Raw genomic sequence first — 25,846 nt, forward strand, 5'->3', positions numbered from 1 at the left:
CGGCGGACAAACCCGCTTTAGTCACGCATGGAACCAATCACACCCGAAGGAGCATCTTATCAGTATCAAGACGTCATCTCCCCTGCCGCGCATGGCTGGAGATACGATAACTAACGGTACCTATGGTACTTACGGATGTGAGTGAACTTAGTAAAGTAACTTCCAGTTCGCTCAGTAATTAGCCGATGGGCAAGACGCCTGGTCCTGCAGCCCTTCAGGTGGGACTGACACTAGAAGAGATTAAGTTTCCCATGGTCCCTTGACCTCGGGTGGGAGAGTCATCTCGAACACTCGAACACTCCGAAGGCGCGGTGGCCCAGCCCGACAAAGTTACTTACCAGGGCCGTAATCCGTTGCGACACGAACTATTATATATTGCGACGAACCTCCTTCCGCCACCATATTTCAGTCACATCTGACATACTCTTGCACTCCCCTTGACATTGAGCACGCAAAACAGATCGCATAGTCTTCAAACCAAAGACAACTTCACTTCAATCTACAAGGTATGTCAACCCCAACCCCCCCCGTCACTCGTTGCGCCCAACCTGTCTACTCCATCGCATCGCATCCCGCTATCGCGCAATCACCATCAGACGACCCCAAACTAACCAACCGCCGAACGTCCCAACCAGCAGACCACAAAACCCACCCTCGCAACACCTCAGAAGAATTGGGAAGAAAAAATGGGCGAACACGACCCCATCGTATCGCACGGCCGAGGAGGTACGCAATCCACCCCGAGCCATCCCTCGTCCCTTGCAAACCTCATCCTTGTCTCCCACCCTCCCTCCCTCCCACCACCGAACCCAACCCCGACTCCCCAATTCCCAGACTCATCCATACTAACAAGCAACAAACCAGGCCAAGGCAACATCGGTGCCGACTCAACCGAGTAAAACCACCCACCCAGTCCTCGCACCTCAAACAACCACCCTAACCCCACCCCGTTGAATAAATCTAGATACGTCGACGCCGCCATCGTCCGTGAAGGTATCTACGGCGACCAAGGCGACGGCGCCTACTCCGCCGGTGTAAGCCACCCACACCCACACCCTCTACCCTCACCTCAACCCAAATCTAACCCCTCCCCTCAAAAAGCGCGGCGGAGCAGGCAACATCGGCTCCCCGCACGTCCGTCCCACCTCGAAGGTGCCGCACGACGCGGAAATGATCCCCGAGCTGGCGATCCGGCAGTCCGTCGACGGGGATTATCATACTGGTGTATGTCCCCCCGCCCCCAACTCAAACCCCCGATCTTACGAAATCGGGTAGGATTCAATACAATGCTGATTTTTTTTTGTCTCCCGGAAAGCGCGGCGGACAAGGCAACGTGCATCTCGACGAGGAACACCGCAAGGAGAAGGAGAAGAAGCAGCAGCACCGGCATGATCAGTATGAGGGGTTGGCGGATAAATTGAAGTATAAGATTTTTGGGCGGAAGTGAGCTTGAGGCATCGCTGTTGGTGGTAGATATGGATTGGATGAGATAGAGATGAGGTGAGGTGGGGTTTCTTTTTCTGTCTTGGGCTTGGTTTTTTCTTGGTTGATTCCCTGGTTTGTTTGGTTGTTTGCGATTGCGAGTCGGATATTGGGGAGGAGGTATAGTACTAGGTAGTGTTGGTAATAATTACTCCATTTTGCTGCAGTACTTCCCCATACACCGTCTATCATAGGTATAATGAAAACACCGAAGAATCGAAGTATAAAGATTGGATCGAATGAAACCAAGTCCTCGTTTCTTTGTCCATTCATTAAAAAGGATCGGTAGATTCGCCATTGGTATCGGGACAACATCAGAAATCGATTGGAGGGGAAAAACAATGCCTGGGTAAGGGGGGGGCAGGGGTTCCATCAAATATCATAAAAAGGAGAGCAAGGCATTCCGTGTATCATGGTCTCGTCAACCCATCAACCTCATGCGAAATGTGAAAGTAGAAAGAAAGCCTCAGATAATTACACGAGTGAAGTCGAAACAAAAACGAATCCAACTCCTCGAGCGAAAACGTACACAATCCATGCCGAGTAATCCCAGTGTTGTTGTGCTCAGCGCAAGCATGTTGTAAAAGGGAAGGTGTTAAGGGAATCTCCATTTGAACGCCGGTTTTGACTGTAGTACACCCATACAAAGAAAGGAGGCGAGAAGAAAAAGGGACGAGGGCGACCACCAGGATCGTCGAATCGGGGAGGGAGTTTGGTTTTAGTTCTTGCTGAAGCGACGTTTGAACCAGCTCTTGCGCTTCGAATCATTGCTCATCTCGGTATCGTTTGTCGCTTTGCGCAGATGACGACGGCCGTTCGCCGCCGTGGGCGGTGGACCACCTCCGACAGGGCCCCCGGCGTTGGGATCAACGGCTGGAGGATTACTGCTGCCAAAGTTGATGCGTCCACCGGCAGCGGCGGGCTGACCACTTTCGAAACTGGGACCTGCGCCGAAACCTTGAAACCCGTAGCTCTCGGCCATCTGCTGCTGCTGCTGATACTGTTGTTGTTGTTGTTGCTGTAGTTGCTGCTGCTGGTGGAACTGATCGCTCGAGCTGTTGACCGAACTTGGGTCCGTCGAATTGGCCCAGGTCTCGCCGTTGCTGCCCGAGCCCGAACCAGACGCAGCAGTCACATTGTCGTATGACTTTTGGTATGCGTGCTGCGAATATCCGCTCTGTTCGGTGTTCATCCGCGCTTGGTGGCGTGGTCGCGGTCGGCCGCCGCCGCCATGGTTGTAAGGGTAGTAGTTGTCGGCTTGGCCGTTGCCGTTCTCCACGTAGCTGTCCGGTCGCGAATAGGTGCCGCGGCTGTTGTGGTAGCCATTCTGGTCGTAGTGCGCTCTGCTGGAATATCCTCCGTTGGGCGCTGTAGGGACCCTCAATTAGCACAGTGAAACTTCGCCATTGACAGACCAGCACGTTAACTATGCGAGGCGCATGCCTCCTAGGAGGTGAGGGAGGGAGGGAGGGAGTCGTACCTCCATAGTAGCTTCCCCGTCGGCTGTACTCTGGCGTCGCGGGTGTTGATTCCTCTGCTAGGTATCATTAATTTGATGCCGGAATCAGCCTGCCGAAGTAAGGGGGATAGACTCACCTGTCCTTGCGTACGACACAGGCCTGCTGCTGTATGATCCATAGATCGCAGCTTCGAAGGAACGGATAGTGTCAAGCGGGCGCTCAAATCTCGGGCGCGTTGGATTTGAAAGGTCGGGATCAGCTTTTTCAGCAAAGAGAGGGGGCAACAGTTAGTACAAAGGCTCCCCCGCATGAACGAACACATCTGAGACATTGAAGGGAGGTAAACGTACTAATGACATTGCCGTACTGATCCTTGTGCTGCATAGTCCGCAAGGAACCCAGCGTCGACTCTTCCAGAGCAACCGTATCTAGGAAACATAGTTAGTCGGGAAGGTTTGCGCAAAGCCACCCGAGCGACGTGAGAACTTGGCGAAAAGTGGAGTAAATAGTGTTTGGGGATAGAATGGTAGGAAGAAACCAAAAAAGGAGAATTGTCGGGGGAGTCAAGCTGGCCAGGAAGTGCGATAAAGGGGAATTTCCGGGTAGAGACGTACTAGGTTGCGCTTCGCTCATAGCAACCATCGGATCGGCTTTAGTGTTGAGATGACGGCGATGCTTCTCTTCGGCGGATTCAGTGAGTTGGATTTTCTTGCTGGAATGGCCCGACTGTTGAGACTTATTCGACTTCCCACTAAAACTGTAACCCCGATTATGCCTGAGAGGAGGCGCGACCGACTGGGAGGTGGCCATGGTTATTTATCATCGGGGACTCCTGCTTTAGCGCCTGATAACCAACAACTGCAGCAGGTTTTCGCAGCGCGCTGTCTTAGCTATGGCGGCGGGTGTGGAGCGCAAGCACGATCCAGGTGGGAACTGCCAAGGATCGAACGATGATCGCTGGCAACGATTTCTGCCTTTCTGTGGTTTTCGGACGTTTTTGTTCGCGGTTTCAGAACTGCACGACTCAGTCCAGCCAACGAGAGGAACGAGCGACCAGAACGTGGGGTATTGAGACCACTTTTCTTATGGATCACGTTGCAGACTGCGGAGGGAGTCGAACTTCTATACACGTTCTCGAACAGTAGCTTCTGCGGGCGACGAATTGATTTGGCAGTATTGTGGTTGAGTTGTTCTCTCGTCTCTTACAATGACAGAACAACAAGTTCGACGACGGCGATGCGAACCAGGACTTGGGTAGCGTCGAGTAGCGTCAAGTCAACGAGCGAAATGGGTGGAGACCGTCGCTTTGAAGGCTAGCAGTGAAGGTACGTATGTTAACTACCGAAGACTCCACAGACAGGACAGTGAGTTTTTTTGTAAAGTGATGGTTCTGTCAGAGCACACAAGTCAAGCGATTGTGGTTGTCACACAGCGATCGACAGTAGGGAAAATGACGCCGGTGCTAAAGTAGTGTGTGGTAGGCCGGTTTGAAGAGGAGGGGGGGATAATGGAGCGAGTTATATGCAGAATGGATGGGTGGAGAAGAATTCAACAAAGCACTCAAACGAAGGTCAACAAACTGGCCTCAAACAAGAAGTAACTGAAGAAATCAGAATTCAAGTCAAGCGACCATGGAGGGAGGGTCATTGAGGGTATTTGACTTGAGAATTGGCCAGTGGTGTTGACGACAGGCGCCACGCAATTAAGAGGGGATCACTTCCTGGGAGTCTGGGACCCGATGGATGGACAAATTGAGACTCTGCCTATCAGATAGAGAGCAGACCACTGGGGAGGATCACCGGATCTTCTTTTTTCTTTGCAACGCTTGTTTGTCTCTATTAATACTCTAATGTTCGTATGTGTGCGCGTATTATGGGTGAGTGGGTGAGTGGGTGGGTAGTCAGTGGTGAGATTGACAGTTTGGGATAATCCTTTCATAATGAATGGATGAATGAAAACTGCCAAATGCACAACTTCTCTTTCTTATCTACCCCAGAAGCTTCGATCAAGTGTTTGTCCACCACCATCACCATTACTACTAGTAACTTATCACCACCTTCATCTCTCCATTGACCATCCACTCAACACTCTTGACTGGACCCAACTGAATCACCTGGATCACAGTCTGTCAATTGGAGTATTGCATACTCAGCCACCTGCATCGCCAATTTTGCCCCGGTTAAAGAAAGATGAGGCCCAGCCTGGGTTGGGGATTGAACTTATCCTTGGGACTATCGGATATCTTCACAAACCAGGAAGAACCGGATACTTAGTAGCCATACTTCGCCCAGTGTTACGCCAGCTTTCCCCTCCCCTGGCCATGACCCGGCCAATCACTTAGGAGGAAAGGGGCCCAACCACCGTCTGGAAGACTCTCGTTGGCTTCAGATCCATGGACTAGGACTGGCACCATGTGTCACCGTATCCCCCCAGGGACGAACCTGGTCCAGATCATCACAAATCACAGATTCGCTGTCAGTCATGGACGGATTGCTTTGTATTGAGGACATTCTCTTGCCGCCTGATCGACCCCTGCTGGGGTGCACATCATCAATGCCGAATTCAGTCGACAATTCCAGACTCGGATCTGGAGTAAGCATGGAAGATCAATCATCTGCCATCGACATCATTCTGACTCAAATTTGAGGGCCGCTCTCTGCCTTAAGGTTTTTTTTTCACTCATCACTCACGAACCAGTCGGCCTTTTCCTCTTCTTCGTACATACTTATCAGTTCCAGACGGAACTCCCGACCATGGTTTATTTTTGGCCGGGACTCCGGCCACGCTTAGCCTTTTTGTTCCTTAGTCGCTTACTGGTCTTGCTTTTCCCGTATGCCAATACGACGGACATGATCTGATCCAGTCCGAGTTTTGGAGGCACGCCATTATTATTGCAAAGCAAGAAGAGAAAATCTTGATCCATCCACACTGCACGGCTGCTCACTAACTAAGTCGAGGAACGCGCACTAGTCAACTAATCCTGCTCCGTCGGCTTCCAATTGGCCTGGCATGAAAACTTGGAATATGTCTGCCTGTCGCCCTCTCAGTGGCTCGAGAAGATAATGCTGGTTGTCGCAGGTCGGACTGCAGCTCGCCTACAACAGCACGTCCCACCGACTCAGCTGCTGTGTGCCAGCCATACTTGCTACCCTTCCGAGACAACGCCACACAAACCCAGCCCCCCTTCTAATTAGTGGGATGAAGATTGACTATCAGCATCTCTAATGAGGAAGCAGGAAGTTGCTGAACTATAGTGGTGGGGTCATGCCTCGCAGCAATGAGTTTTTTTTTCACTCGGACAGCCTCATTCGAAGAAAGGTGAAATCAACTTTAGGAATCAGAAAGAAAAGCTGTATGGTACAGTAGTATGAAGTATGAAGGTCAAAGCAAGGTCAGGCTAAGACATTTCCACCCCCGATGAATCGATCCTTCCAGAATGGTTCTCCGACTCGGTAGCAGCCATCACCAAGCCGCGCGGTTGACGAGATCGTGCCGATCCCTATCATTCTTCCTGCAGTGGGTCACGCTGGGGCGGGGATGGCGCTTACTTTATTTCTTCTTATTTACTCACTAAATTCCAACCAACGCTCTCCCTGCAAGGGAGTCGTCTTTCCATATCAGAACGGTTCTCGCAGCCTTGTTTACCAGGCAGTTGATCTTCGATCTCATCAAGCACGATGTAATCACGCAGCTGTCGATCGACATGCCCTACCTTTCCCAAGTCTAGTGCATGCTCCGATGTAGTGAACATATATATCTAAGTGCAGGATGAACCACACTGGTGTCCCGAACATGTCCACGTCTTGCTTATCGTCAGAAGCACACCGCCGTCCTCTTAATATTTACTCCGACTCGTGCAATCGGGTTGGACACCATCCAGACATTATCCAGACATTACGTATAGAGAGAGAGCTGGCACTCCGCCCGCCATCCGAGGAGATCCACAATCAATCAATCAAACCACTTTAGAATGACGTCGTTATTTCAATCTGTCCATGCTTGACTACAATCCGACTACGTTCATCTGCTCAATATCTCCAAATGTCATCGAACCCTGCCACAAGAGAACCCGGCAGTCACACGCTATGGAAAGGCGTAGGACGTATATCCCATAGCAAAATCTCTTGATTCATAAGTTAGAACAAAATCTCCAGAATCCGCGGTATCGGCCCCAGATTGGGGAAACGATGATATATGCTACTGTCCATTTCTCCGAGGGAAAATACATTTATGCGACATCCCCCCAAATTCTACAGACCGTCTACTTCGATAGATCAGAGGTGAATTCGTGATGCATGGCAACGCGTCTGTGCGTAAGGTCTGGGGCGAATTCGGTGTGATGCAGTCAGTGAAAGGTACTGTGCCATTCGGGATAAGACAGAAGAGACTCTGTTTGTGACAGCTGCACTGGCGCGAGGGAAGGGGTTTGTTGTGGTTATGGATTGAGTGCGAAGCGTTGTCTTTGAGTTGGCAGTGGTCAATATGGGTTCTCTTGTCGGTGATTTCTACTAAGGTGACTAGGAGGGGTATGGGACATGTCCACCCCGTGATGGAAAGAGCATTCCTAAATTGATTGATTGCTTGATAGATCATGACGTACATGCTATGCGGAGTCACGATCTGTGCCACAGTTATTATGGTTAGGGCCCGTGCATGAAATCGAATATACCACACCTCTTTTCCTTTTCTCGGAAACCTATACTACAATTTGTGAAGGCGGGTGGGTAGAAGATTGTGGATTGTGAGTGGCATCGAGGCAGATGGGAGGTAGAAAATGCGGAAACTACAATCCGGGAGTCGTGGGCAGTGCGGAGAGGTTGGTTGCGCTGGGGTGTGTTTGTTCCGCGCTGGACTACCGCGTTTGTGGCTGTTATCATGTGCTTGAGTGAACGTACCGTGCAACAAGAGACGACAGACATGCTGGGCTTGCGTGTGCTAAGGGAGGGAAGGCAACAATAGTCGCTGGAGCCTCGTCGAGACCTGGATGTGGTTTCTGGTTTGAACCGGGCAGGGCAGGACACAAGTGGGCGATGGAGTTTCGAACCTGAAGTCTACCCTTGCGCATCGGTGGAATCAGTTGCTGGCTACGAAGCAGGCCTGGCATATTCAAACAGGCTGAGCTCTGAAAATATCATCTTCGCGTGTCGATTGATTCGAGATCGGGAAAGGGCATGTGGTTGAGATCGGCGGTTGTTGTTGCATATGGGAATCTCAAAAGTAGAACGAATGCTCCGGATGGCGACACATGCTTGACCGAATGTACCCAGTTAACCCCCAAAAGCCATCTCGGTTGCCAAAAATCTCTCCTGATACGGTCGGTACTACCCGAAACTCAAAACGAATGAAGGATCCGTGGTGTTGAAATGGTATGGATTGTGTTGTTTATGAGCGTCAGTACATGAGATGTGGAAGAAAGCCATGCTGCCGGCCAAGGCACACCAAGAGCCCCCCAGTACTGAAATTGGATGGAGCCCTTCGTTTATATGCCCATGGTCCGGTAGGTCACCATGCTGGAAAAAAGAAGAAAGAAGTTCTTTTAATTTAGTTTCGTAGGGCTAACCGGCCCTGCCTCTCCCACGAACATTACCAACCCGCCAACTCCATCTCAACATCGGCTCATACCGTCGACTCCTTGCCCGACTGTTTGCGCGAAATTAGATCCGGAGTGCCATCCATCATATCGAAAAAAGGGCGTCATTTAGATGTTGGAGGGGTAGAGCATGACACGGACGGTGGCGCCGAGGGACTTGGGGGGGAGGTTGTGGCGGAACTGAGCGCGGACAACACCGGAGTTGCCTATTCATCGACCGTGTTAGTGGCCTCGTTCCTGAATCACCGCAGCGCCTGACTTCTTCTCTCGCTGCGCGGATCTCGACTGTCGTCCTCTTCGCGGATGAGGTTGATTCGTTTCACGTACCGTGAGGGCGGGTGACCTTGCCCCAGATGACCCGGATGTTCGAGCCACGGACCTCACGCTTAGCCCGGTAGACGAAAGCGACCTTCTTGCCGAGGTAGAAGTTGGCAGCCTCGGTGTTGGTAACACCGTCGATCTGGATCAGACTATATTTTTCAAAATTGTCAGATTCCCATTGTTTCCGACGTCGATGCTCCGATGAGTGGATCGGTACCTGGTGTTGCAGTTGACAGCACGCTTGGAGCGCTGGAAGCTCAGGTGGCGACCCCTGGTAAAGAAATTCGTATTAACCCGACTGCCCTGATTGTTTCCCGTCGCGCTTCAATCCGTCTCAAATTCTTCGGTATAAATTCGACCATAACGATATATCCGGGGCATCTTTGCGCGATTCGACGATTCAACGATATGTGTTGGCAACTTACTTAACGTAGACTAGTGGTCGCAAAGAATCAGGTTAGCTTTTAATTTCTCCAAAGATGAATCTCCCAGCACTGCGCTCCCCAGTTCCGACTCCATATCCCCATATCAAAACAGTGTGGCGGCATCATATATCAAAAAAAGACCGGAGAGATAGACTCACGTCTGTTACCGTTTTCCGAAGGCATTCTGGCGGCGTTTCTCTGAGCAACAGCGGGCAACGCAAACGAAGTCGAAGGAAGGCAGAAATGACCCGCAAAAAGTCGTCCGGGTTGTCGTGGTTGTCGTCGCTTCAATCGGTTACGGGACGACGCACAAGGCCACAATTTGCGAGGTGTGTTCGGTGCGGCTCGCCCTAACCCCAATTGGGACGCTTAGCGAGTCCGACCGCCCAGGGCAAGGCAAAGTCCCGTGATATGGGGGATAGGATGCAAACGTGCCAAGCCGCAGGAGAGCACCCTAGTCTACTTTCGGCATTCTTCGGATAAACCACTTTCTCCAGGATCCGAGAGCTGTACTCCGTTGATGGGACTAGTGGTAGTGTCCGTCCCTCCGTATTCCATCGTCATCATTATCATTCATGATCAGTTTGAAAGAATGTCAAACTTCCGCTCCCCACCCGGTTATTTTGCCGCCGGCCTACTGTGGTCCGAAAGACCTGCCCCTCCTCCCCCTCTAGAGTCTTTCCGCCGGTTGATACTCCGTACAGCGGAGGAAGCTCCAGAGCGTCCGGACTCCCAAGCTGACAAAACAGTTTGTTGAATTCTTTCCACCGGTGACGGCAATTGGCCCCATCGGATATCACCAGACTGAAAGTAAGTGATTGGGACATACTAGTTATCCCGCACTTGCTTGCACTTGCTTGCACTTGCTTTTTCAGACTGCAGGGAGTGGCAGCAGTAGCAGTAGCAGCAACAACGAAAACAACAACTTGAAGTTTCGGCATGCATGAGCTTATCTCCTTGATTTACCCAACAAGGTCCCTTTTCAGTCCCAAGAACAGGTCGCGGTGCCTAGTCAACTGCATCTGGAGCTTTAGCATGGCCTTTTATCTGCTACTGCCAGGGTAGCGCTACATTTGTCCCCGGTGGATTGACTGTATGGGCCTATGAGGGTATGCGGACTTAAAACGGGGGAGGATGACTTCTTCCAAACCGATCAGACCGGGACACTCATTTGGAAATAAAGCGTACCTTAGCCCCACCAGCAACCGGCAACGAACCTGACATGATGTCCTTTCCCTTCAAGCACGCCATTTCATCTTCAAGGTGCTTGCCTCGGGCGTCAACATCTCAGAAAGTAGTATATCCATCGAGGAACTGATGCAAATGCATCAAAGACTGACAGGAACCAAGAGCATGTGGTTCAATAGTGAGGCTGGAATGCAACGGCGATCGAAGTACATCCGTCTCACAGTAGGTGTGATAGGGAGTATAATACTCCGCAAGCCAATCCAGCCCTGACTCGGCATCCTTAGCACCATCTCCGGACTCGACTGGGCCGAAAGTTCGGTTTGATTCACTGCTCCTGCTACACTACGCCCATTTCACGGGAAAATTAAATCCGTATCATCCTTTTCTGGATGACAAATTCGCCGATCTAACCCCACGACGCTGGTCACCGGAGACGCGGATTCAGGAGTCTCACAGTCTCACCTGGTTTACCGCAAGCCCCGGCAACCAATAGCCCTTCGCTGCAGCTTCTGGCGCGATCTATACGGTTGCAGTTGTGGAATAGCCTGAACATCGGCTTAATGCATTCTGCTGTTATCAGCACAGTGCTGAAAAACGGTTGAATCTTTCACTAGTATGTAAGATGGGGATTGAAATTGAGATGAAAAGAGGGGCAGGCGCAAGCTTTATGTAGGCGGGATTCTCTCGGATTGTATCCCCACCATGTTGTCCTGTAACATACCGGATGAGTAGGTAGAATGCCATGACCTTGTCCTGTGGTTGGGATGCGCCGGGTTGAATACGATCCATTGTTCCCTATCTTAGTCCCCCTTAGGATCGAAGCTGACCTGCATGGCTTGAAGCTCCACACGGTCTTCATCCAACGCCCCGCCGATATACATTTCATGTACGACGACGGGATCCGGGAGGAAGCTCTCGTAACCCCATGCTCCTCAGTCCATAAGGGATACGAGTAGAAACAAAGAGGCATGTCAGATCGGAGTTGGAGGGGGTCAAACGAACTATTGGATCATGGTGAACGCGGGGTGTGTCCCATGTGACTCCAAGATGTGCTTTCTATTCGAGCTTCATCCGCCTCCAGGTATGGAATTTTGAGCGGAGGGTCAATCATTCCCCAGATTCATCCAAATGGGCTGAGAGCAAGCGTGGCTTTTTTTTTGTTGTTTCTGGTGGTAGAGCTATAATAGTGCTGATGGGGCTTCTGAGCGGAACGGTCGGGAATTTTTATTATAGTATCTCTGTAGTTACTCGTACATCAACTTCAGAGTATGTTTCTGTTACCAAGCAATGATATAATCTCGAGAGTCATTGCCACAGGGTGGGAACTGGACCGGAGCGGGAGGTTGGTTGGAACAGATGGAATCAATCAACTATAAAAGCGGACAGAATTTCCTTCTCCAAGGAGATGCGCTGGAGAAGAGAATTCACCGAACTACGACGATCTTTCATGTCCGAAAGTAAGACGGAGAGAATTAATTGAGCAGAAGAGAAGAAGAAAAATAATCAATCAATCAAATCAATCAATTCCTGAAATTGAATTGAATTGAATAATTTACCTTACAGTCCTCTCTCTCACCCTCACCCTCACGGGGTCCCGCGGCAGCGCAGCATCGACGTAGTGGAAAGAACAAGTGCCCCACCCGGGCTCGATTGCTTTGCGCCCGCCCACCTTTGCGCTTGTTCCAGCAAGCAGCAGAGCAGAACAGCAGCAGCTCCCCCTCCGGCCATCTTACGCTACTCCCGTCGAGCCCTCACGCTCTTAAAAAGTACTTGCTCCGCCGGACTTGTTGGGAAATTTCCCTTAAACCCTTTGATTCAGTTTTCCTACCTCCTCTCTTCTCCTCTCCTTCTCTCTCTCTCTATCTGTGATTTATTTACCCTACCTACCCCCCTCCTCCCATCCCATACAGACTCAACAACCCCACCATCCAAAGAACAATGGCCAGCACGATAGCCCGCACTGAGGAACGCCAGAGCGCTGGGTGAGTAAAAGTAGTACTACTAGTTACTGCGAGTCTGCGACCTTCCCTCGCTGACATCACACCCCTCCTTCCTCTCTTTCCCCCCCTCCTCCATTCCCTCCGTTCCCTCCTTGTCCACCGCCCAAGTACTACTACTGCTACGTGAACTTCACCCACTACCAACAACACCACCACCACCACCTCTTACCACCGGGCCGGTTGCCAAACACTCATCTACGAGCCCGCCCCGCTTCCACCTTTCCCCTCTCCTAGTTCCGCGATCGCGTTTTCTACCAATTCGTGATCAAGATCAAAGATCCCGTTGAATTTGCCCACTTCTGTCTTTTTTCTGCCGTTCCCTGGTTCCATTTGATTTTCTCAGATCGACATACATCACATCCTTGCAATCATCAGTCAATCCTTGCCGACTTGAGAAGCTAATATGGGTTTTCAACGCAGCACCGCCGAACTCAAAGATGACACCGTCATTGTAGTACTAGGTGCATCCGGAGATCTTGCGAAGAAGAAGACCGTGAGTCACTCCGCGTGCGGGAGAGCAAAACTGATACAGATGCTGTATCGAAGACGGACATTGAAGCTGACAATTATTGTAGTTCCCCGCGCTCTTCGGCCTCGTATGTTGACAATGACCAATTTCAAGGCTGTCCTCGAACTAGTCCCCCGAAACTAATCGCACCTGCAGTACCGCAACAAGTTCCTGCCCAAGGGCATCAAGATCGTCGGCTATGCCCGGACAAACATGGATCACGAAGAATACCTGAGACGTGTGCGCTCATACATCAAGACTCCCACCAAGGAAATCGAAGAGCAACTGGATAGCTTCTGCCAGTTCTGCAGCTACATCTCCGGCCAGTACGACAAGGATGACTCGTTCATCAACCTCAACAAGCACCTCGAGGAGGTGGAGAAGGGCCAGAAGGAGCAGAACAGAATCTTCTACATGGCGCTTCCCCCCAGTGTCTTCACCACCGTCTCCGACCAGCTGAAGCGCAACTGCTACCCTAAGAGCGGTGTTGCTCGCATCATCGTGAGTCACCCATGCCACAATCGTGACCGGCGAACCACCACTCACATCTTTCGTGTTGTACTATAGGTTGAGAAGCCCTTCGGTAAGGACCTGCAGAGCTCGCGCGACCTCCAGAAGGCCCTCGACCCCAACTGGAAGGAGGAGGAGATCTTCCGTATCGACCACTACCTGGGTAAGGAGATGGTCAAGAACATCCTCATCATGCGCTTCGGAAACGAATTCTTCAACGCCACCTGGAACCGCCACCACATCGATAACGTTCAGGTATGATGTTCTGCGGGTTTCGCCGGTCTTTGTCAGTCGCTAAGATTCTGCGGTTTAGATCACTTTCAAGGAGCCTTTCGGCACTGAGGGTCGTGGCGGTTACTTCGATGAGTTTGGTATCATCCGTGATGTCATGCAAAACCACCTGCTGCAGGTCTTGACCCTGCTTGCCATGGAGCGCCCTATCTCCTTCTCTGCTGAGGATATCCGTGACGAGAAGGTAAGCGTCTTTCTCACTCGAATCGGATTCCATGACTGATTTCATCTCAGGTCCGTGTTCTCCGTGCGATGGACGCCATTGAGCCCAAGAACGTCATCATCGGTCAGTACGGAAAGTCGCTGGACGGCAGCAAGCCCGCCTACAAGGAGGATGAGACCGTCCCCCAGGACTCTCGTTGCCCCACCTTCTGCGCCATGGTTGCCTACATCAAGAACGAGAGATGGGATGGTGTTCCTTTCATCCTAAAGGCCGGAAAAGGTACGCCCGTATTGGTAGCATGTGTCCGATTCTCGAGCTGGTATATTGACTTTGTGCAGCCCTGAACGAGCAGAAGACCGAGATCCGTATCCAGTTCCGTGACGTCACGTCTGGAATCTTTAAGGACATTCCCCGCAACGAGCTCGTTATCCGTGTCCAGCCCAACGAGTCCGTCTACATCAAGATGAACTCCAAGTTGCCCGGTCTGTCCATGCAGACTGTGGTGACCGAGCTCGACCTCACCTACCGCCGCCGCTTCTCCGACCTCAAGATCCCCGAGGCCTACGAGTCCCTGATCCTCGACGCCCTGAAGGGCGACCACTCCAACTTCGTCCGTGACGATGAATTGGACGCCAGCTGGAGAATCTTCACCCCTCTTCTGCACTACCTTGACGACAACAAGGAGATTATCCCCATGGAATACCCCTACGGCATGTGTACCCCTTGAATCAGTAAATTCCCCGTGCGATCACTGACAGTTGATTCAGGATCCCGTGGACCCGCGGTTCTGGATGACTTCACGGCCTCTTTCGGCTATAAGTTCAGCGATGCCGCTGGCTATCAGTGGCCCTTGACCTCTACCCCCAACCGGTTGTAATTGATGGCATAGCCATCTGGACACGCTGAAGGTGGGAGTGGGGCCTCACGAACGAAGTAAAATGTCAGACTAAGTTATGAAAAAATGTTAATGCTATGGGGCGAGATCTACGGCAAGACCGGACATGTGGGTTGATATGACAGGAATGCAAGCTTCACGGTACTGTTCATCGGTCGGTCGGGCAATGACTGGAGTTACTGTTTACCACCCCTCCTATTTCTTTAGAAACGAATGCAGAGCACGTTACGAACCATATGAGTCTGGTCTGGTCATGGTGTGGTGGTGTAGGTTGGATCAGGTTGGCTGTCGCAGAATCGCAGGAATGCTGGCGGAAGGCAATAGAGTGAATTAAACCCGACAACATTCCCGCAGCCCATCCAGGTTCTAGAACCAAGCTGTACGGATGCATATCTCCTGGCAGGCAGACCACATACCACGCTTCGGATAGCTAAGCGAACGGAATCATTCATTGCCTAACTGGGCAATTGAGCGGCGGCAAGGGGGCATCCTGCAACCACCGGGTTCAAGGCTCATGGGAATTGAGCCGTTCCTGAGATGACTCTCCGAGATGGACCCTGGAACGGCGAAGGAAACCCCCACTATGGTATGAGGATCACAATTTAACGCAGCTGTCAATCGTCCTGATGGTTGAGCCCTTAACCAAGAAGGGTTAAGGCCTGTTATCTCTATGTCGTGTAGGGAGGGAGAGAAGCTGGAAAAGGAGGGTCAGTTGTGCAGCAGTGCCCGGAGGGGATACCCGGAGGATGCCCAGCGGGTGCCCAGCGGGTGCCCAGACCTCCAGGGGTGCAATCTATTCCCTCCAAGTCGCGTGCCTTGCTCTGCTCTGGGGGGCCTGGCAGTTCGTAGGATATGTACACAGTATATGAATAGTAGCAGCAGTGGGTCTCTTCAGACCAGAACAGACCAGACCAGACCACCCACCACGACGGGCCGGGGGCCCGCATGCGTCCGTCGTCTTTGGCTGTCCTGCCGCTGCCGCGTCGTCTTTCTTGCTTGCCCTTCACAGCCCGGGGGGCCTTCTTCTTCGTCTTCTTTCTCCTTCTCTTTTTTCCTTTTCTCTCTCTTGTGTCCTCTCTCATCTTGACCCTTTTCTTCTCTCCCTTTTTTCTCACGATTTCGATGCTTTTCAGCCAAACTCGAATCCATCACATTCCCACAGAACTGAATTTCCATTGACCGCAGGCATATCGCGCATTAGACTACGACCCTCTTTTCCCCGCAGCTATACTCCCGTACCTGCTACATTTTTGCCGGAGCTCCGCACTTGGGAATACCACCAAGTACGAAACCCTTTCCGGCTATTTTTAAAAACGACCAAAAACCGTGCGACAACCAACCTCATTTCCCCAACCACTGCCTTCTTTTTTTTAATTGATTCGTCCTAAACCTCTGTGCTTCTTTCGTTCGATTGTTCCAGCCTCGAAGGACATATATTCACCACGCGCGACAGTTTGGGGAGCCTGTCGACGACATTGTCCTCGGCCCGATCTCAGGCACGGAGTGAGTTGAGTGAGCGGGCGAACCAACGCTGGTTAATGGAAAGCGTTACAATTGGTAGAGCACCGGGGCGTCACAGTGCATGCGCGCAATTTACATTCCCAGGATGCCTCAAGCTGCAAGATGGGTGGGTTCTCCCTCAATCCGAGGACGAAGAGAATGGGTGCGCATGGTGCTTTTGACTTTCAGTCTGCTGGGTTTACAGTGAGTGTTTTCCCCCCTCCCCTAAGGAACTGTTCTCCGCCATTTCCGCCCGCTCGGGACAAGGAATACAGCAATAGCAATCTATCTGACTTGCTTCTTGTCGCTCGCAGGTTTACATGGGGCATTGAGATGACATGTACGTGATTTTTATGGGGGCAACAACCTTCGCAAGCGTTTCTAACTCGTTCGTGCGACTTAAGATTGCACGCCCTATCTGCTTCAGCTCGGCCTCACGAAGTCGAAGACGTCGCTGGTCTGGATTGCTGGTCCGCTTTCCGGGTTGATCATACAGCCGCTTATTGGTGTGATCGCTGACCGGTCTCGCTTGAAATGGGGTCGGCGGAGACCATTCATGCTCGTGGGATCGGTGGTGGTCGCAATGTGCCTACTGCTGTTGGGGTGGACAACGGAGATTGTCAGGATGTTCGTCAAAGATGCCGAGAAGGTACCTGCTTTGCTCCTGTTTTTTTGGTGGCATTCGACGGCTTAACATCTTCCCTAGGCCAAAAGCACTACTATCGCCATTGCCGTTCTGAGCATCTACGCGGTAGATTTTGCAATCAATGTTGGTATGTGCTGACTTACCCTGCATCGAGCTTTCCTCGGTTAACCGCACAGCAGTGCAAGCGTGCTGTCGCAGTCTCATAGTCGATACGTTGCCGATCCCGCTTCAACAAACTGGTTCAGCATGGGGTATGCCTCCTCTCCTTGCACTACCAAGACTGAAAACTAAACCTCAGCAGCAACCCGGATGACGGCCATTGGACAGCTTATAGGTTATGTGATCGGCTCGATTGACACTGTCAAAATCTTTGGGACTGCTTTTGGCGATACGCAATTCAAGCAAATGACGGTCTTTGCTGCGTTATCTCTAATAGCGGCAGTTTCTGTCACATCCTACGCGGTGAAGGAGCGAGTCCTGATCACAGCAAGGTACCTGGAACACAGCACGGTCTCTGAATCGTTACACTTACTGATAACCAAACCTTAGGGACTCCGATGATAAGGCCGGGGCGCTACAGGTGATCTCCCAGTTGTGGAAAACAACAATGGAGCTGCCACCGCGCATTCAAGCGATTTGCTGGGCCCAATTTTGGGCCTGGATTGGTATGGTGCACTTTTGTCTCTGTTTATCAAGATGCTATTCTGATCGGAATGTATAGGCTGGTTCCCGTTTCTGTTCTACAGCACGACATGGGTTGGTGAGACATACTTTCGCTACGAAGTTCCCAAGGATGCGGTACGCCCAAGTGATATGCTAGGCGAGGTCGGTCGTGTTGGCAGTTCATCACTGGTTGTCTTCTCATCCATCACCCTTTTTGGAGCTGTACTTTTGCCGTTCTGCGTACAGCCACCAGACAACAAACGGCCGCGGTTCACACCACGGCCACCTCCCGGAATCGCCTCCCTATTGGAGAAAGTCCCCAGCGTCCGTCCGGACTTGCAGACAACGTGGTTAATCTCGCACATCATGTTTGCCGCCACCATGGTTTTTGCCCCCCTGGCACGATCGCGCGCTTTTGCAACATTTTTAGTCGCTCTTTGCGGTATCCCCTGGGCCATCAGCTGCTGGGCCCCTTTCGCCTTCATGGGGGTTGAAATCAACAAACTAGCCATAAACCCGTCTCCATCGTCCCGAGTGACCATGATCACGTCTTCGAGCATTCGTTCGGGCGGCTTCGCCGCCCGAACAGCCACGGACACGGAAATGGACGTCCTCCGGCTCAACCACCACGATTCAGACAGTGACAGCGACGTGGAGGATGGCGGCTCTAGTGTCCCTTCGACAGGAGAGCTTGCGGGTATTTACCTCGGCGTGCTGAATGTATACACAACCCTCCCGCAGTTTGTGGGCACATTCATTAGCTGGATCGTGTTCAGTATCTTCGAACCGGGCAGCACCAAGCGCGACGACTCTGCGCAGGAATCGTCTCAGTGGATGAATCTGGATAAGAGCAGACCCAACGCTATCTCGATCTGTCTATTCATCGGCGCCATCAGCGCCCTCGTAGCTGTCGAAGCCACACGACGGATGCGCCACGTGATATGAGCTCATGCCCTCCAGCATTAAAGCACATCTTCATCCCACGCTCCCCCCCAGCGAAAGATCTCATCCGTCGAAAAAGTGGCAAACCAGGTGAAATCCTGTACAAAACCTCTCAACGCGGTCGTCACATCTCACACATATACCCACGATTTCATTCTCCAATACCCTCTAATGCATAATGTTTTTATCTTCTTCTGCTCTACACATATCGACGCCGAAGCATCCAACCCCGGAAATGGCATGCATTGATACATACGCAACGATCTACACGATGATCTATCTCTTGCCCCCAACTCTTCCTCCCACTTGTCCAAAGATCTTTTGTTCGCACAACCCACAAATCAACCATATACCGGCGGGACATGAGGTTCGACTGAATCCTTGATGGTCCTATTTCTTGTGCTGTTCCTATATACCGTTCTGTGCATGGACGTCAGTCAGGCTTGGATGACAGACATACTTCACGCCTTAGAGTTTTTGTAATAGATTTTTTCTGTCTGGCCTTGTTGTTTTAATTTTCTCGACTGGTACTGAAGCTGAAGCTGAAGCTGAAGAATGGAAAGGTATTGATTGGTGTGCTGCTGTTTGTTTCTGAATCTTGAGTTAGGGTAGGGATCTTCGGAGTAGGTTGGTTTTACTGTAAATAACGTGTGTTTGTACAATTAAGAAGTACAGTACCATAGCCCGGTTCTGTCTCAAGTAAGCGGGAGGCCATGACTTTCACCATCTGGAAACATATTGTGTACTGTATGTAGTAATCATTGAACGGTCAACCGGCATGGAGACTGAAAAGATGCCCGAGTAAGGTACAACAACAGTACACCTATACTCCCGGTGGAAGGTAAGCAAGCGGTGACGAATTTAGAGCTCAACTAACCACCGCCCCTGAAACAAGACGGCGGCGGAAACGTGGTGTACACCGATTAAGGTCGAAGAAGAGACGCACCAGATTACTCAGTATGATAGTAACGTTGCAAGTCATGTGATTGCTGGAACAAACAAGTACCAAATATGGTTCTCGCTACAAACAGATTGAGCTAGTCAGTCGAACACAAACTCGGGAATGAATAGCTGAACGCGAGTGGGAGATATCTAGATGCGCGTACAGACAAGACACCTTGGCATCCATCCAGACTCAATAGGATCAATACAAGCAGGAAAGGGATGATGGCCCTGGGTATGTAAGCGTAGGAGACAGAGAAAATACATTAATTAAGAGGGTGTTTGTTTGTATGAACAGGCAAAAACTAAATCACATCAGATGCGCGGCGAGGTATATGTGCGGAAAAGACAACCAATATAGAAAGACAGTAGCAGAAGGTTAAGGCCGGAAGCATAGCATAACGAAAACGTTATCACGTGTGTTGGCGGATTCTAGGGCTGGTTGGCGGCTTGCATGTTGCCAGTCAGCTCGGCTACTCTGGCCTTGATGCGAGCAGCGCGCGTCTCAAAACCTACAAAGAGATGTTAGAAACTTGCTTGGAAAACCTTGCAACTAGCACAAAGGTGACTTACTCTCTTCTTCGCTCGTGTTGTCATCGCTAGTGTAGTCGTTCTCCTTGCGAGCCTCCATCTGGGCGGCTCTCTCGGCGGCATTCTGGCGGATCTGAGCCCAACGGTCGTACGAGGATGGGACCGGCTTGGGGGGAGAGACAGGCTCGTCACCCGGGGCATGCGCCGAAGCATCGGTAAATTCTTCAGAAACAGGGGATTCGGGGACGAAGGCCGGCTGTTCCACTAGAGGGCCTTGATCAAATTGGGAGAATTCTTGGTCGGCAGCGGCTCGCTCTTTCGTGTCGATACGAGAGAGCGCGTCGTACTCGGCTTGGCGGCGAATCTTAGGTTGGTTGTCCGGCGATTCGGGGGCTTTAGAAGTCGGTACAGAAGCTTGAGTATCGGGAGCCATCTCAGGTTCCTTCTTCTCGACAACAGGCTCCACATCAGATTTCGGGGCCTCTACATTGGCCTTGGTAATCTCTGCAGCTGGCGCCAGCGGTACAGGCTTCTTCTTCAACGTATTGTTATTTGCCGGGCGGATAGGATGCTCCTGGGCTGCTCTCGCTCTATCCTCGAGGGCAGCACGAGCTGCTGCAACAGCCGAGCCTCCAGCGGGAGCGATCTTCACTGGGGGCTTGGGTTCAGGCTCGCTCTTCTTTTTGATCGTCCCGAACATGTTCTTGAACCCGGTGTTGCCCGTTTTCTTCTTGAGCTTCTGCCTGGATTCATCTGAATCCATTGATTGCTTGGGAAGAGACTCTGTCGTCGACAGATCAGCCGCAGCACTGGTGCTACCATTCCGACTAGCGTTGGGAGTAGAGTCGCTAGCAGGAATCTCTTTTCTGGGTACTGCGGGTTTGGGGGAGCTGGCCGGGGTGTCCTTAGGCAGAGGCGGGGGCGCCTGACGAGTGGTGCTCGGCGCTAGCGATGTCGGAGTGCTGGGCTGGTCATCTGTTGATTCCTTCACGTCGTCTGCCAAGGAACCTGTGCCCGCACGGCTGTTGCTCAGATAGGCGCTGCGGTAAGTATTCTTGTCATAATTGGTCGCCCATTTCATAGCCTGAGATGCCTCATTCATGATCGACGGCTGCAGAGTCATGATGGAGTTCGTCTTGGTGGAATATCGCGCATCTTGGGGCACGTTGGTTCTGGCGTTGGCAGCTTCTTGCTCCTCACGGTGTCGCCTTTGAAGGGCAGCGGCAGCCGCCTGAATGCGGGCATGCTGATCCGGAGCGATACTAGTCTTACTTGTCGGTGCTGTATTATCTGCTCGTTTGTAGGACTCTTCCATCGAGCTGACCTTCTTGGCCGAGGACTTGCGACGCGTAACACCCTTCTTTCGAGTAGAGAAGCCGAAGAACCGCTTCTTCTCGGCAATATATGCACCGGGATCAGGCTCAGGAGCGGCCCCCTTCACTTGTTCTTCCAGCACCAGCCACTTGGCATCTTTGATAATGGTCTCGAGTAACGCGCAGCGTCCGAATACCGCTTTCCGGTTGGTCGGTTCTTCACCCGCCAAGCTACTGATCCAAACCCACCAGAAGGAGTCATCCAGATCCAGAGTAGTGATGCTTGCTAGTTCAGCCGGCTCCGTTAGGGGTTCGTCATTCAAGCTGCGTTTGTGCGACTGCGAGCTCTGGACACGGACCGTAGACAAAGGAGGAAGAATCTTGTCCGGGGGCAACAGCAAGGGGCCACCGGGTCCTTTGAGAGCGGTCTCATCACCAAAGCCCGAGGACATGAAATCCGCCCAGGAAGGGGTGGTGGGCCGGCCCAGATCTCCAGTACCAGACTGGGGAGCGGATTTCAGACTGCCAAAGTCATTTCTGGGTAGACTGAATTTATTTGCATCGTTGTTGGAATCCGACTCAAGTGCGCCTCCAAAGCCAAAATCTTCAAACCTTGACCACGAGGCTTCATCTCGGGTGGTAGTGTCCGAATCTGTCGCTGCGGACTGATTAGTTGAGGCGATAGATTTCAGTACACGGAGGCATTCGTCAGTGAGCGCGCGAACAGGGTCGTCAAAGCCAGCAAATTCCTGCAGGTGCCGGTCACTGTCTCTGTACTCGAAGTTCTTTGCGCGCCGCAGCAGAGCGAAGGGGGTAGGGGAGACAGTGTCAACAATCATCACCACCTTCGTTGTCGAGACCTGAAGAAGAGTGGGAGTCTCCGGCGGATATTCCGTTCCCTGAATCAAGCTCTGCAGAGCAATGGGTAGGGAGGAGATGGAGTTGATCCCACGGGGTTCTGGCGATAAGGAGCGTAGGTAGGCGAAAAACAGATGGCTTGTCGCATCCGCCGCGCTGAGGAAGAGTAAGCTTCCAGAGCCCTGGGTTCAATAAATGTCTCGCAACATACCTGGCCCAGTTCTTATAGGCGGCTTCGAAGCCAGTGCCTGTATCTGCGTGGTCAAAAGCCCACCATCCAGCATAGCGAGACAGTTTGCGGCCACCAAGGCCATTCGATTTACCATGTGCCGCAACAGCAGCGAGCAGGTCGAAGAAGTCGGTGATGATCTTCGCCCGAGCGTCTGAATCAACACTAATCGGGATGAAAGTGGAGAACGCATCGCGAGCGAACTGAGAGTCTAGGTATGGTCAGCTGGCCTGATACCGGAGCTAGGGTGCCTCCATCGTCGCACCTTGTTCGCCAACCTTGAATAATTCATAAGCTTCCCAGGTCACGACACCACCTGGGAGTCTGCTCCAACACCATTTCAACACACTACATATGACCTATATCCATCGAAAGCGAAGAGTAAGAACCAAGTCGCGGTAGTAATTAGGACATTGGTTGAAGCCACTCACGATTGGGTCCGACAGCCGCAGATCTTGTGCCAATGCTTCTCCGTTGACCGGCGAGCCTTTCTCCACGGACTGGTTGAAATAATTACGGATGAAGGTGCGTGCGGCGCTGGCGTCAGAGCTTGGGCGGAACGGTAGAAGAAGAAAGGGAGTTTGGAGAGCTGTCAAAGAAGAAGGAGGCAAGGATCAGCAAGTCGAGGAATGCACACAGGGGTGGACTAAATTTGGCATGGGAAGCGGGGGGTGGATCATCCGCCACAATGGAGGCCTACCTCGTGCTTTCAATTCCTGAGTACATCCGTGCAATAGCTCCTGGACTTCTTCTGGGGCAACTTCGGTTCGCTGCCACGCGTCTGTCCATGTGGGCTTTGCGGGGCCCTGATCTTCTACCTCGGAGGATTTGGCGTTCTTCTTGGGGGTGTTGGCATCCTTACTGCGAAAAACGCGAGTAAAGAAAGGCATTCTGAACCGACACTTTTTGCGCGCCAGGTTTTCGGCGGGCGGACGACGCGATCCTCAGAGAAAGATAACCGGGGAGTGGGAGAGGAGGTGGTTCGGATAACAATGCCCAACAGCGGAGGCGCAGGAGGGGCGTGTAACCGGGGGTCACTAGCGAGATCCGATAAGAAAAAGTTGCGAAATTAACTAGACGAGTTGATCACGAAGTATGGCTAGCAGGTACACGGTGCAAGATTTGAATGAGGCGGAGGAATGATAAAAAAAAATGGAGGCGCGCGGATTAAGAGGAAAGCGACAACCCCCAAGGGGAGGGACAGTGGATGTAAACAGCGTCCTGAAGTAGCGATTCAGATCAGATAGCTCAATCAATTATCAGCGTCTACAGACTGGTCGAACGAATCGAGCCAAAGCGACCGAAAAGAAGGCGAGAAAAAATGGCCGAAGGCGATAGATGCAGCAGCAGCAGCAGCAGCAGCAGCAAAAGCAGCAGCAAAAGCAGCAGCAGCAGCGAAGGCCGACCAAGTGTCCAGGAAGGATCGCCTGCAGGGCGGGAAGCAATCAGGTTCGTAAATATGCCACCGCAGCGGCGACTGCAGCCACGATGGAGGAAGTGGGGAGGGTGAATTGCAATTGTGACCAGTCAGTGGGAAAGACAAGAGGGAAGAAGAAAAAGAAAAGAAGAGAAGAGAGATGCAGTGCGGCGCAAAGCAAAGCAAGAAAAGCGGAAGAGGAGGAGGAGGAGGAAGAGGAAGAGGGAAGGAATGGGCAGATGGAGGAGATGAAGGGACCGCCGGTGATGATGAGGATCGACTGGGGTTGCCGTTTCAGGGGTTGGAAAATAACTAAGTCAGTCACTCAACCTGCAATCGTTGGTTGATACGCCCGCCATCCATGGTTCTGAATCGATGAAGAATCTCGAGCCTCATGCAGTGGCCAATTCCTCTTGCATTAGCAGTTTAAGCTACCTTACCGATTAACTTACCGACTCACCGTCTCCGAACGTGGATCTGCCCCGACATGCTTCTACCTACAGTGCACAGGATGGATACAGTTTTAGTGATGCACGAGTTGGATGAAGCACGTCGATTGCCCGGTATATATAACTGACACATTAATTTGTCCTCAGACCCCGATCCCAACTGCAACACAGTCTCCGTCAGAAGGTCAGTAGACGGTAGTACAGCAGCAAATAATCGACATCAGCTGTGATCCATTGGGGGATCAATAGAATTGGACAACAATTCTAGGTTCAATGCCCGATTGATGGTTGTTCAATAATCCTCATAATCCTCATAATCCTCATAATATCATAATAATCCCCCAGCCTAAGACGGGTTCTGTGACTGGTCCAGGCGGGAAAACCCAATACTAACCTGGACCTAAACCCGAATGGGAGAGGCAGTGAAATGATAAGGTACTAAGGTCCGGTGCGAAGGCGACGGGAGAGTCGCCGGTGTATCCATGATCCATCCCTCCAGCCGTTAGTTAGCCAGTTGTCCGTACCCTAAAAGCTTTTTTGAGGCTGACCCGAACAAGCAGGCAGGCGGTCAGGCTCGGGCCCCTTCTGGACCCCTCGGGGTTCACCAACCAGCCCAGCTTGTTCAACTCCATTCGCCCCGAAGTGAAACCATTCTTCCCCCAACCTTGAAGTGGGATGATGCTTAAGGTAGTAGCGTCGAGACTTTGGTGGTTGTGAGTGAGAATGTCAGTGGTGGCCTGTGAAACCCATTACATCCTTAGCCCCTTTCAGTGAGGGTCTACCACCGAGCAAGCTGGTGACATGACTCAAGGCAATGAGTGTATTGTAGTAGCAATGACAGTGACAGTCACAGTCAAAGGAAGGAATGGAGGCGGGGATCATGATGAGCTCGGACAGCATCTTATATGAACCTCAGCTGACTGATCGTCGTGTTAGTGAGAGTAAGTTAGTTAGTTAAGGGTCTAGTTGTCTAGTTCTAGTCTACTCGGTAGTCATCTGTCAATCTGGATTCCGGAAGGATGGCCCTGCCTTGGGGGTCCTATAAATAACTACTCGTAGTAGCTGGGAGAGCGGGCGGCAGTCGAGAGCCGCCGTTGGCGAGCGGGTAAACGCCTGGGACTATCTTTAGAATAATCTTCTGCATCACCCGCGTGTTCCTTCCATTCACCTTCCACCCTATCCATTCATCCCATCATCATCAACTTTCAGCTTCATCAGCTTCATCAGCTTCACCATCATCGTTACCATTGTCCTAATTGTTACCCACTTATTCTCTCAACTCCAATTGCTGTTGACTTACCTGGAGCCGCACTCTTTGTTTCCCGAAGGTTGGTTATACCTGAGGCCATCCTTGCATCAGCTGCCTGACTGCCTGGCTTGTCTGGCTGCTGCTGCTGCTGCTTGTCTGGCCTGTTTCTCTTTTACTCTTTCTCTCGTTTTGAGCCACACAAAGCCACTCCCTCCCATTCCCTCCCACTCCCACTTTCCTTTGCGCGCCGCCCCCCCTTTGTCTTTACCGTCAC

General features: G+C 51.7%; 7 protein-coding genes across 7 annotated transcripts; 4 read left to right on the forward strand and 3 right to left on the reverse strand.

The window, feature by feature from the left end:
- Window positions 1-686: 686 nt before the first annotated feature.
- On the forward strand, window positions 687-1,447 carry BO95DRAFT_366814 (DUF3602 domain-containing protein; the record flags this gene model as incomplete). The annotated part of the gene is made up of 5 exons (XM_025582763.1): window positions 687-726; window positions 865-895; window positions 965-1,034; window positions 1,102-1,224; window positions 1,316-1,447. 5 exons carry the CDS (start codon window positions 687-689, stop codon window positions 1,445-1,447), a joined length of 396 nt encoding a protein of 131 aa, XP_025440667.1.
- Window positions 1,448-2,200: 753 nt separating this feature from the next.
- Window positions 2,201-3,752, reverse strand: BO95DRAFT_465274 (uncharacterized protein; the record flags this gene model as incomplete). The annotated part of the gene is made up of 5 exons (XM_025589127.1): window positions 2,201-2,850; window positions 2,963-3,016; window positions 3,079-3,201; window positions 3,293-3,370; window positions 3,557-3,752. The coding sequence occupies 5 exons, from the start codon at window positions 3,750-3,752 to the stop codon at window positions 2,201-2,203; spliced, it is 1,101 nt and encodes a 366-aa protein (XP_025440668.1).
- A 4,704-nt stretch (window positions 3,753-8,456) lies between these two features.
- Window positions 8,457-9,565, reverse strand: BO95DRAFT_474705 (60S ribosomal protein eL33). The gene is made up of 5 exons (XM_025589812.1): window positions 9,437-9,565; window positions 9,279-9,288; window positions 9,071-9,124; window positions 8,860-9,002; window positions 8,457-8,738 (listed from the first exon to the last, which is right to left on the reverse strand). Exons 1-5 carry the CDS (start codon window positions 9,459-9,461, stop codon window positions 8,641-8,643), a joined length of 330 nt encoding a protein of 109 aa, XP_025440669.1. The 5' UTR covers window positions 9,462-9,565; the 3' UTR covers window positions 8,457-8,640.
- Window positions 9,566-10,455: 890 nt separating this feature from the next.
- Window positions 10,456-11,001, forward strand: BO95DRAFT_186611 (uncharacterized protein). Its single transcript, XM_025580909.1, has 2 exons — window positions 10,456-10,692; window positions 10,751-11,001. The coding sequence occupies exons 1-2, from the start codon at window positions 10,596-10,598 to the stop codon at window positions 10,957-10,959; spliced, it is 306 nt and encodes a 101-aa protein (XP_025440670.1). The 5' UTR covers window positions 10,456-10,595; the 3' UTR covers window positions 10,960-11,001.
- Window positions 11,002-12,687: 1,686 nt separating this feature from the next.
- On the forward strand, window positions 12,688-14,898 carry BO95DRAFT_186661 (glucose-6-phosphate dehydrogenase). The gene is made up of 8 exons (XM_025580910.1): window positions 12,688-12,959; window positions 13,042-13,062; window positions 13,131-13,475; window positions 13,542-13,739; window positions 13,798-13,959; window positions 14,010-14,217; window positions 14,277-14,648; window positions 14,706-14,898. The coding sequence occupies exons 1-8, from the start codon at window positions 12,870-12,872 to the stop codon at window positions 14,813-14,815; spliced, it is 1,506 nt and encodes a 501-aa protein (XP_025440671.1). The 5' UTR covers window positions 12,688-12,869; the 3' UTR covers window positions 14,816-14,898.
- A 1,541-nt stretch (window positions 14,899-16,439) lies between these two features.
- Window positions 16,440-18,587, forward strand: BO95DRAFT_465277 (putative sucrose transporter; the record flags this gene model as incomplete). The annotated part of the gene is made up of 8 exons (XM_025589128.1): window positions 16,440-16,537; window positions 16,648-16,673; window positions 16,738-16,982; window positions 17,040-17,106; window positions 17,159-17,230; window positions 17,281-17,470; window positions 17,529-17,644; window positions 17,701-18,587. The coding sequence occupies 8 exons, from the start codon at window positions 16,440-16,442 to the stop codon at window positions 18,585-18,587; spliced, it is 1,701 nt and encodes a 566-aa protein (XP_025440672.1).
- Window positions 18,588-19,958: 1,371 nt separating this feature from the next.
- Window positions 19,959-23,347, reverse strand: BO95DRAFT_465278 (uncharacterized protein; the record flags this gene model as incomplete). Its single annotated transcript, XM_025589129.1, has 6 exons — window positions 19,959-20,038; window positions 20,100-22,384; window positions 22,440-22,668; window positions 22,723-22,816; window positions 22,889-23,046; window positions 23,158-23,347. The coding sequence occupies 6 exons, from the start codon at window positions 23,345-23,347 to the stop codon at window positions 19,959-19,961; spliced, it is 3,036 nt and encodes a 1,011-aa protein (XP_025440673.1).
- Between the last annotated feature and the right edge of the window lie 2,499 nt (window positions 23,348-25,846).

The sequence above is a fragment of the Aspergillus brunneoviolaceus genome (genome assembly GCF_003184695.1).
Source record: "Aspergillus brunneoviolaceus CBS 621.78 unplaced genomic scaffold BO95scaffold_47, whole genome shotgun sequence".
NCBI lineage: Eukaryota > Fungi > Ascomycota > Eurotiomycetes > Eurotiales > Aspergillaceae > Aspergillus > Aspergillus brunneoviolaceus.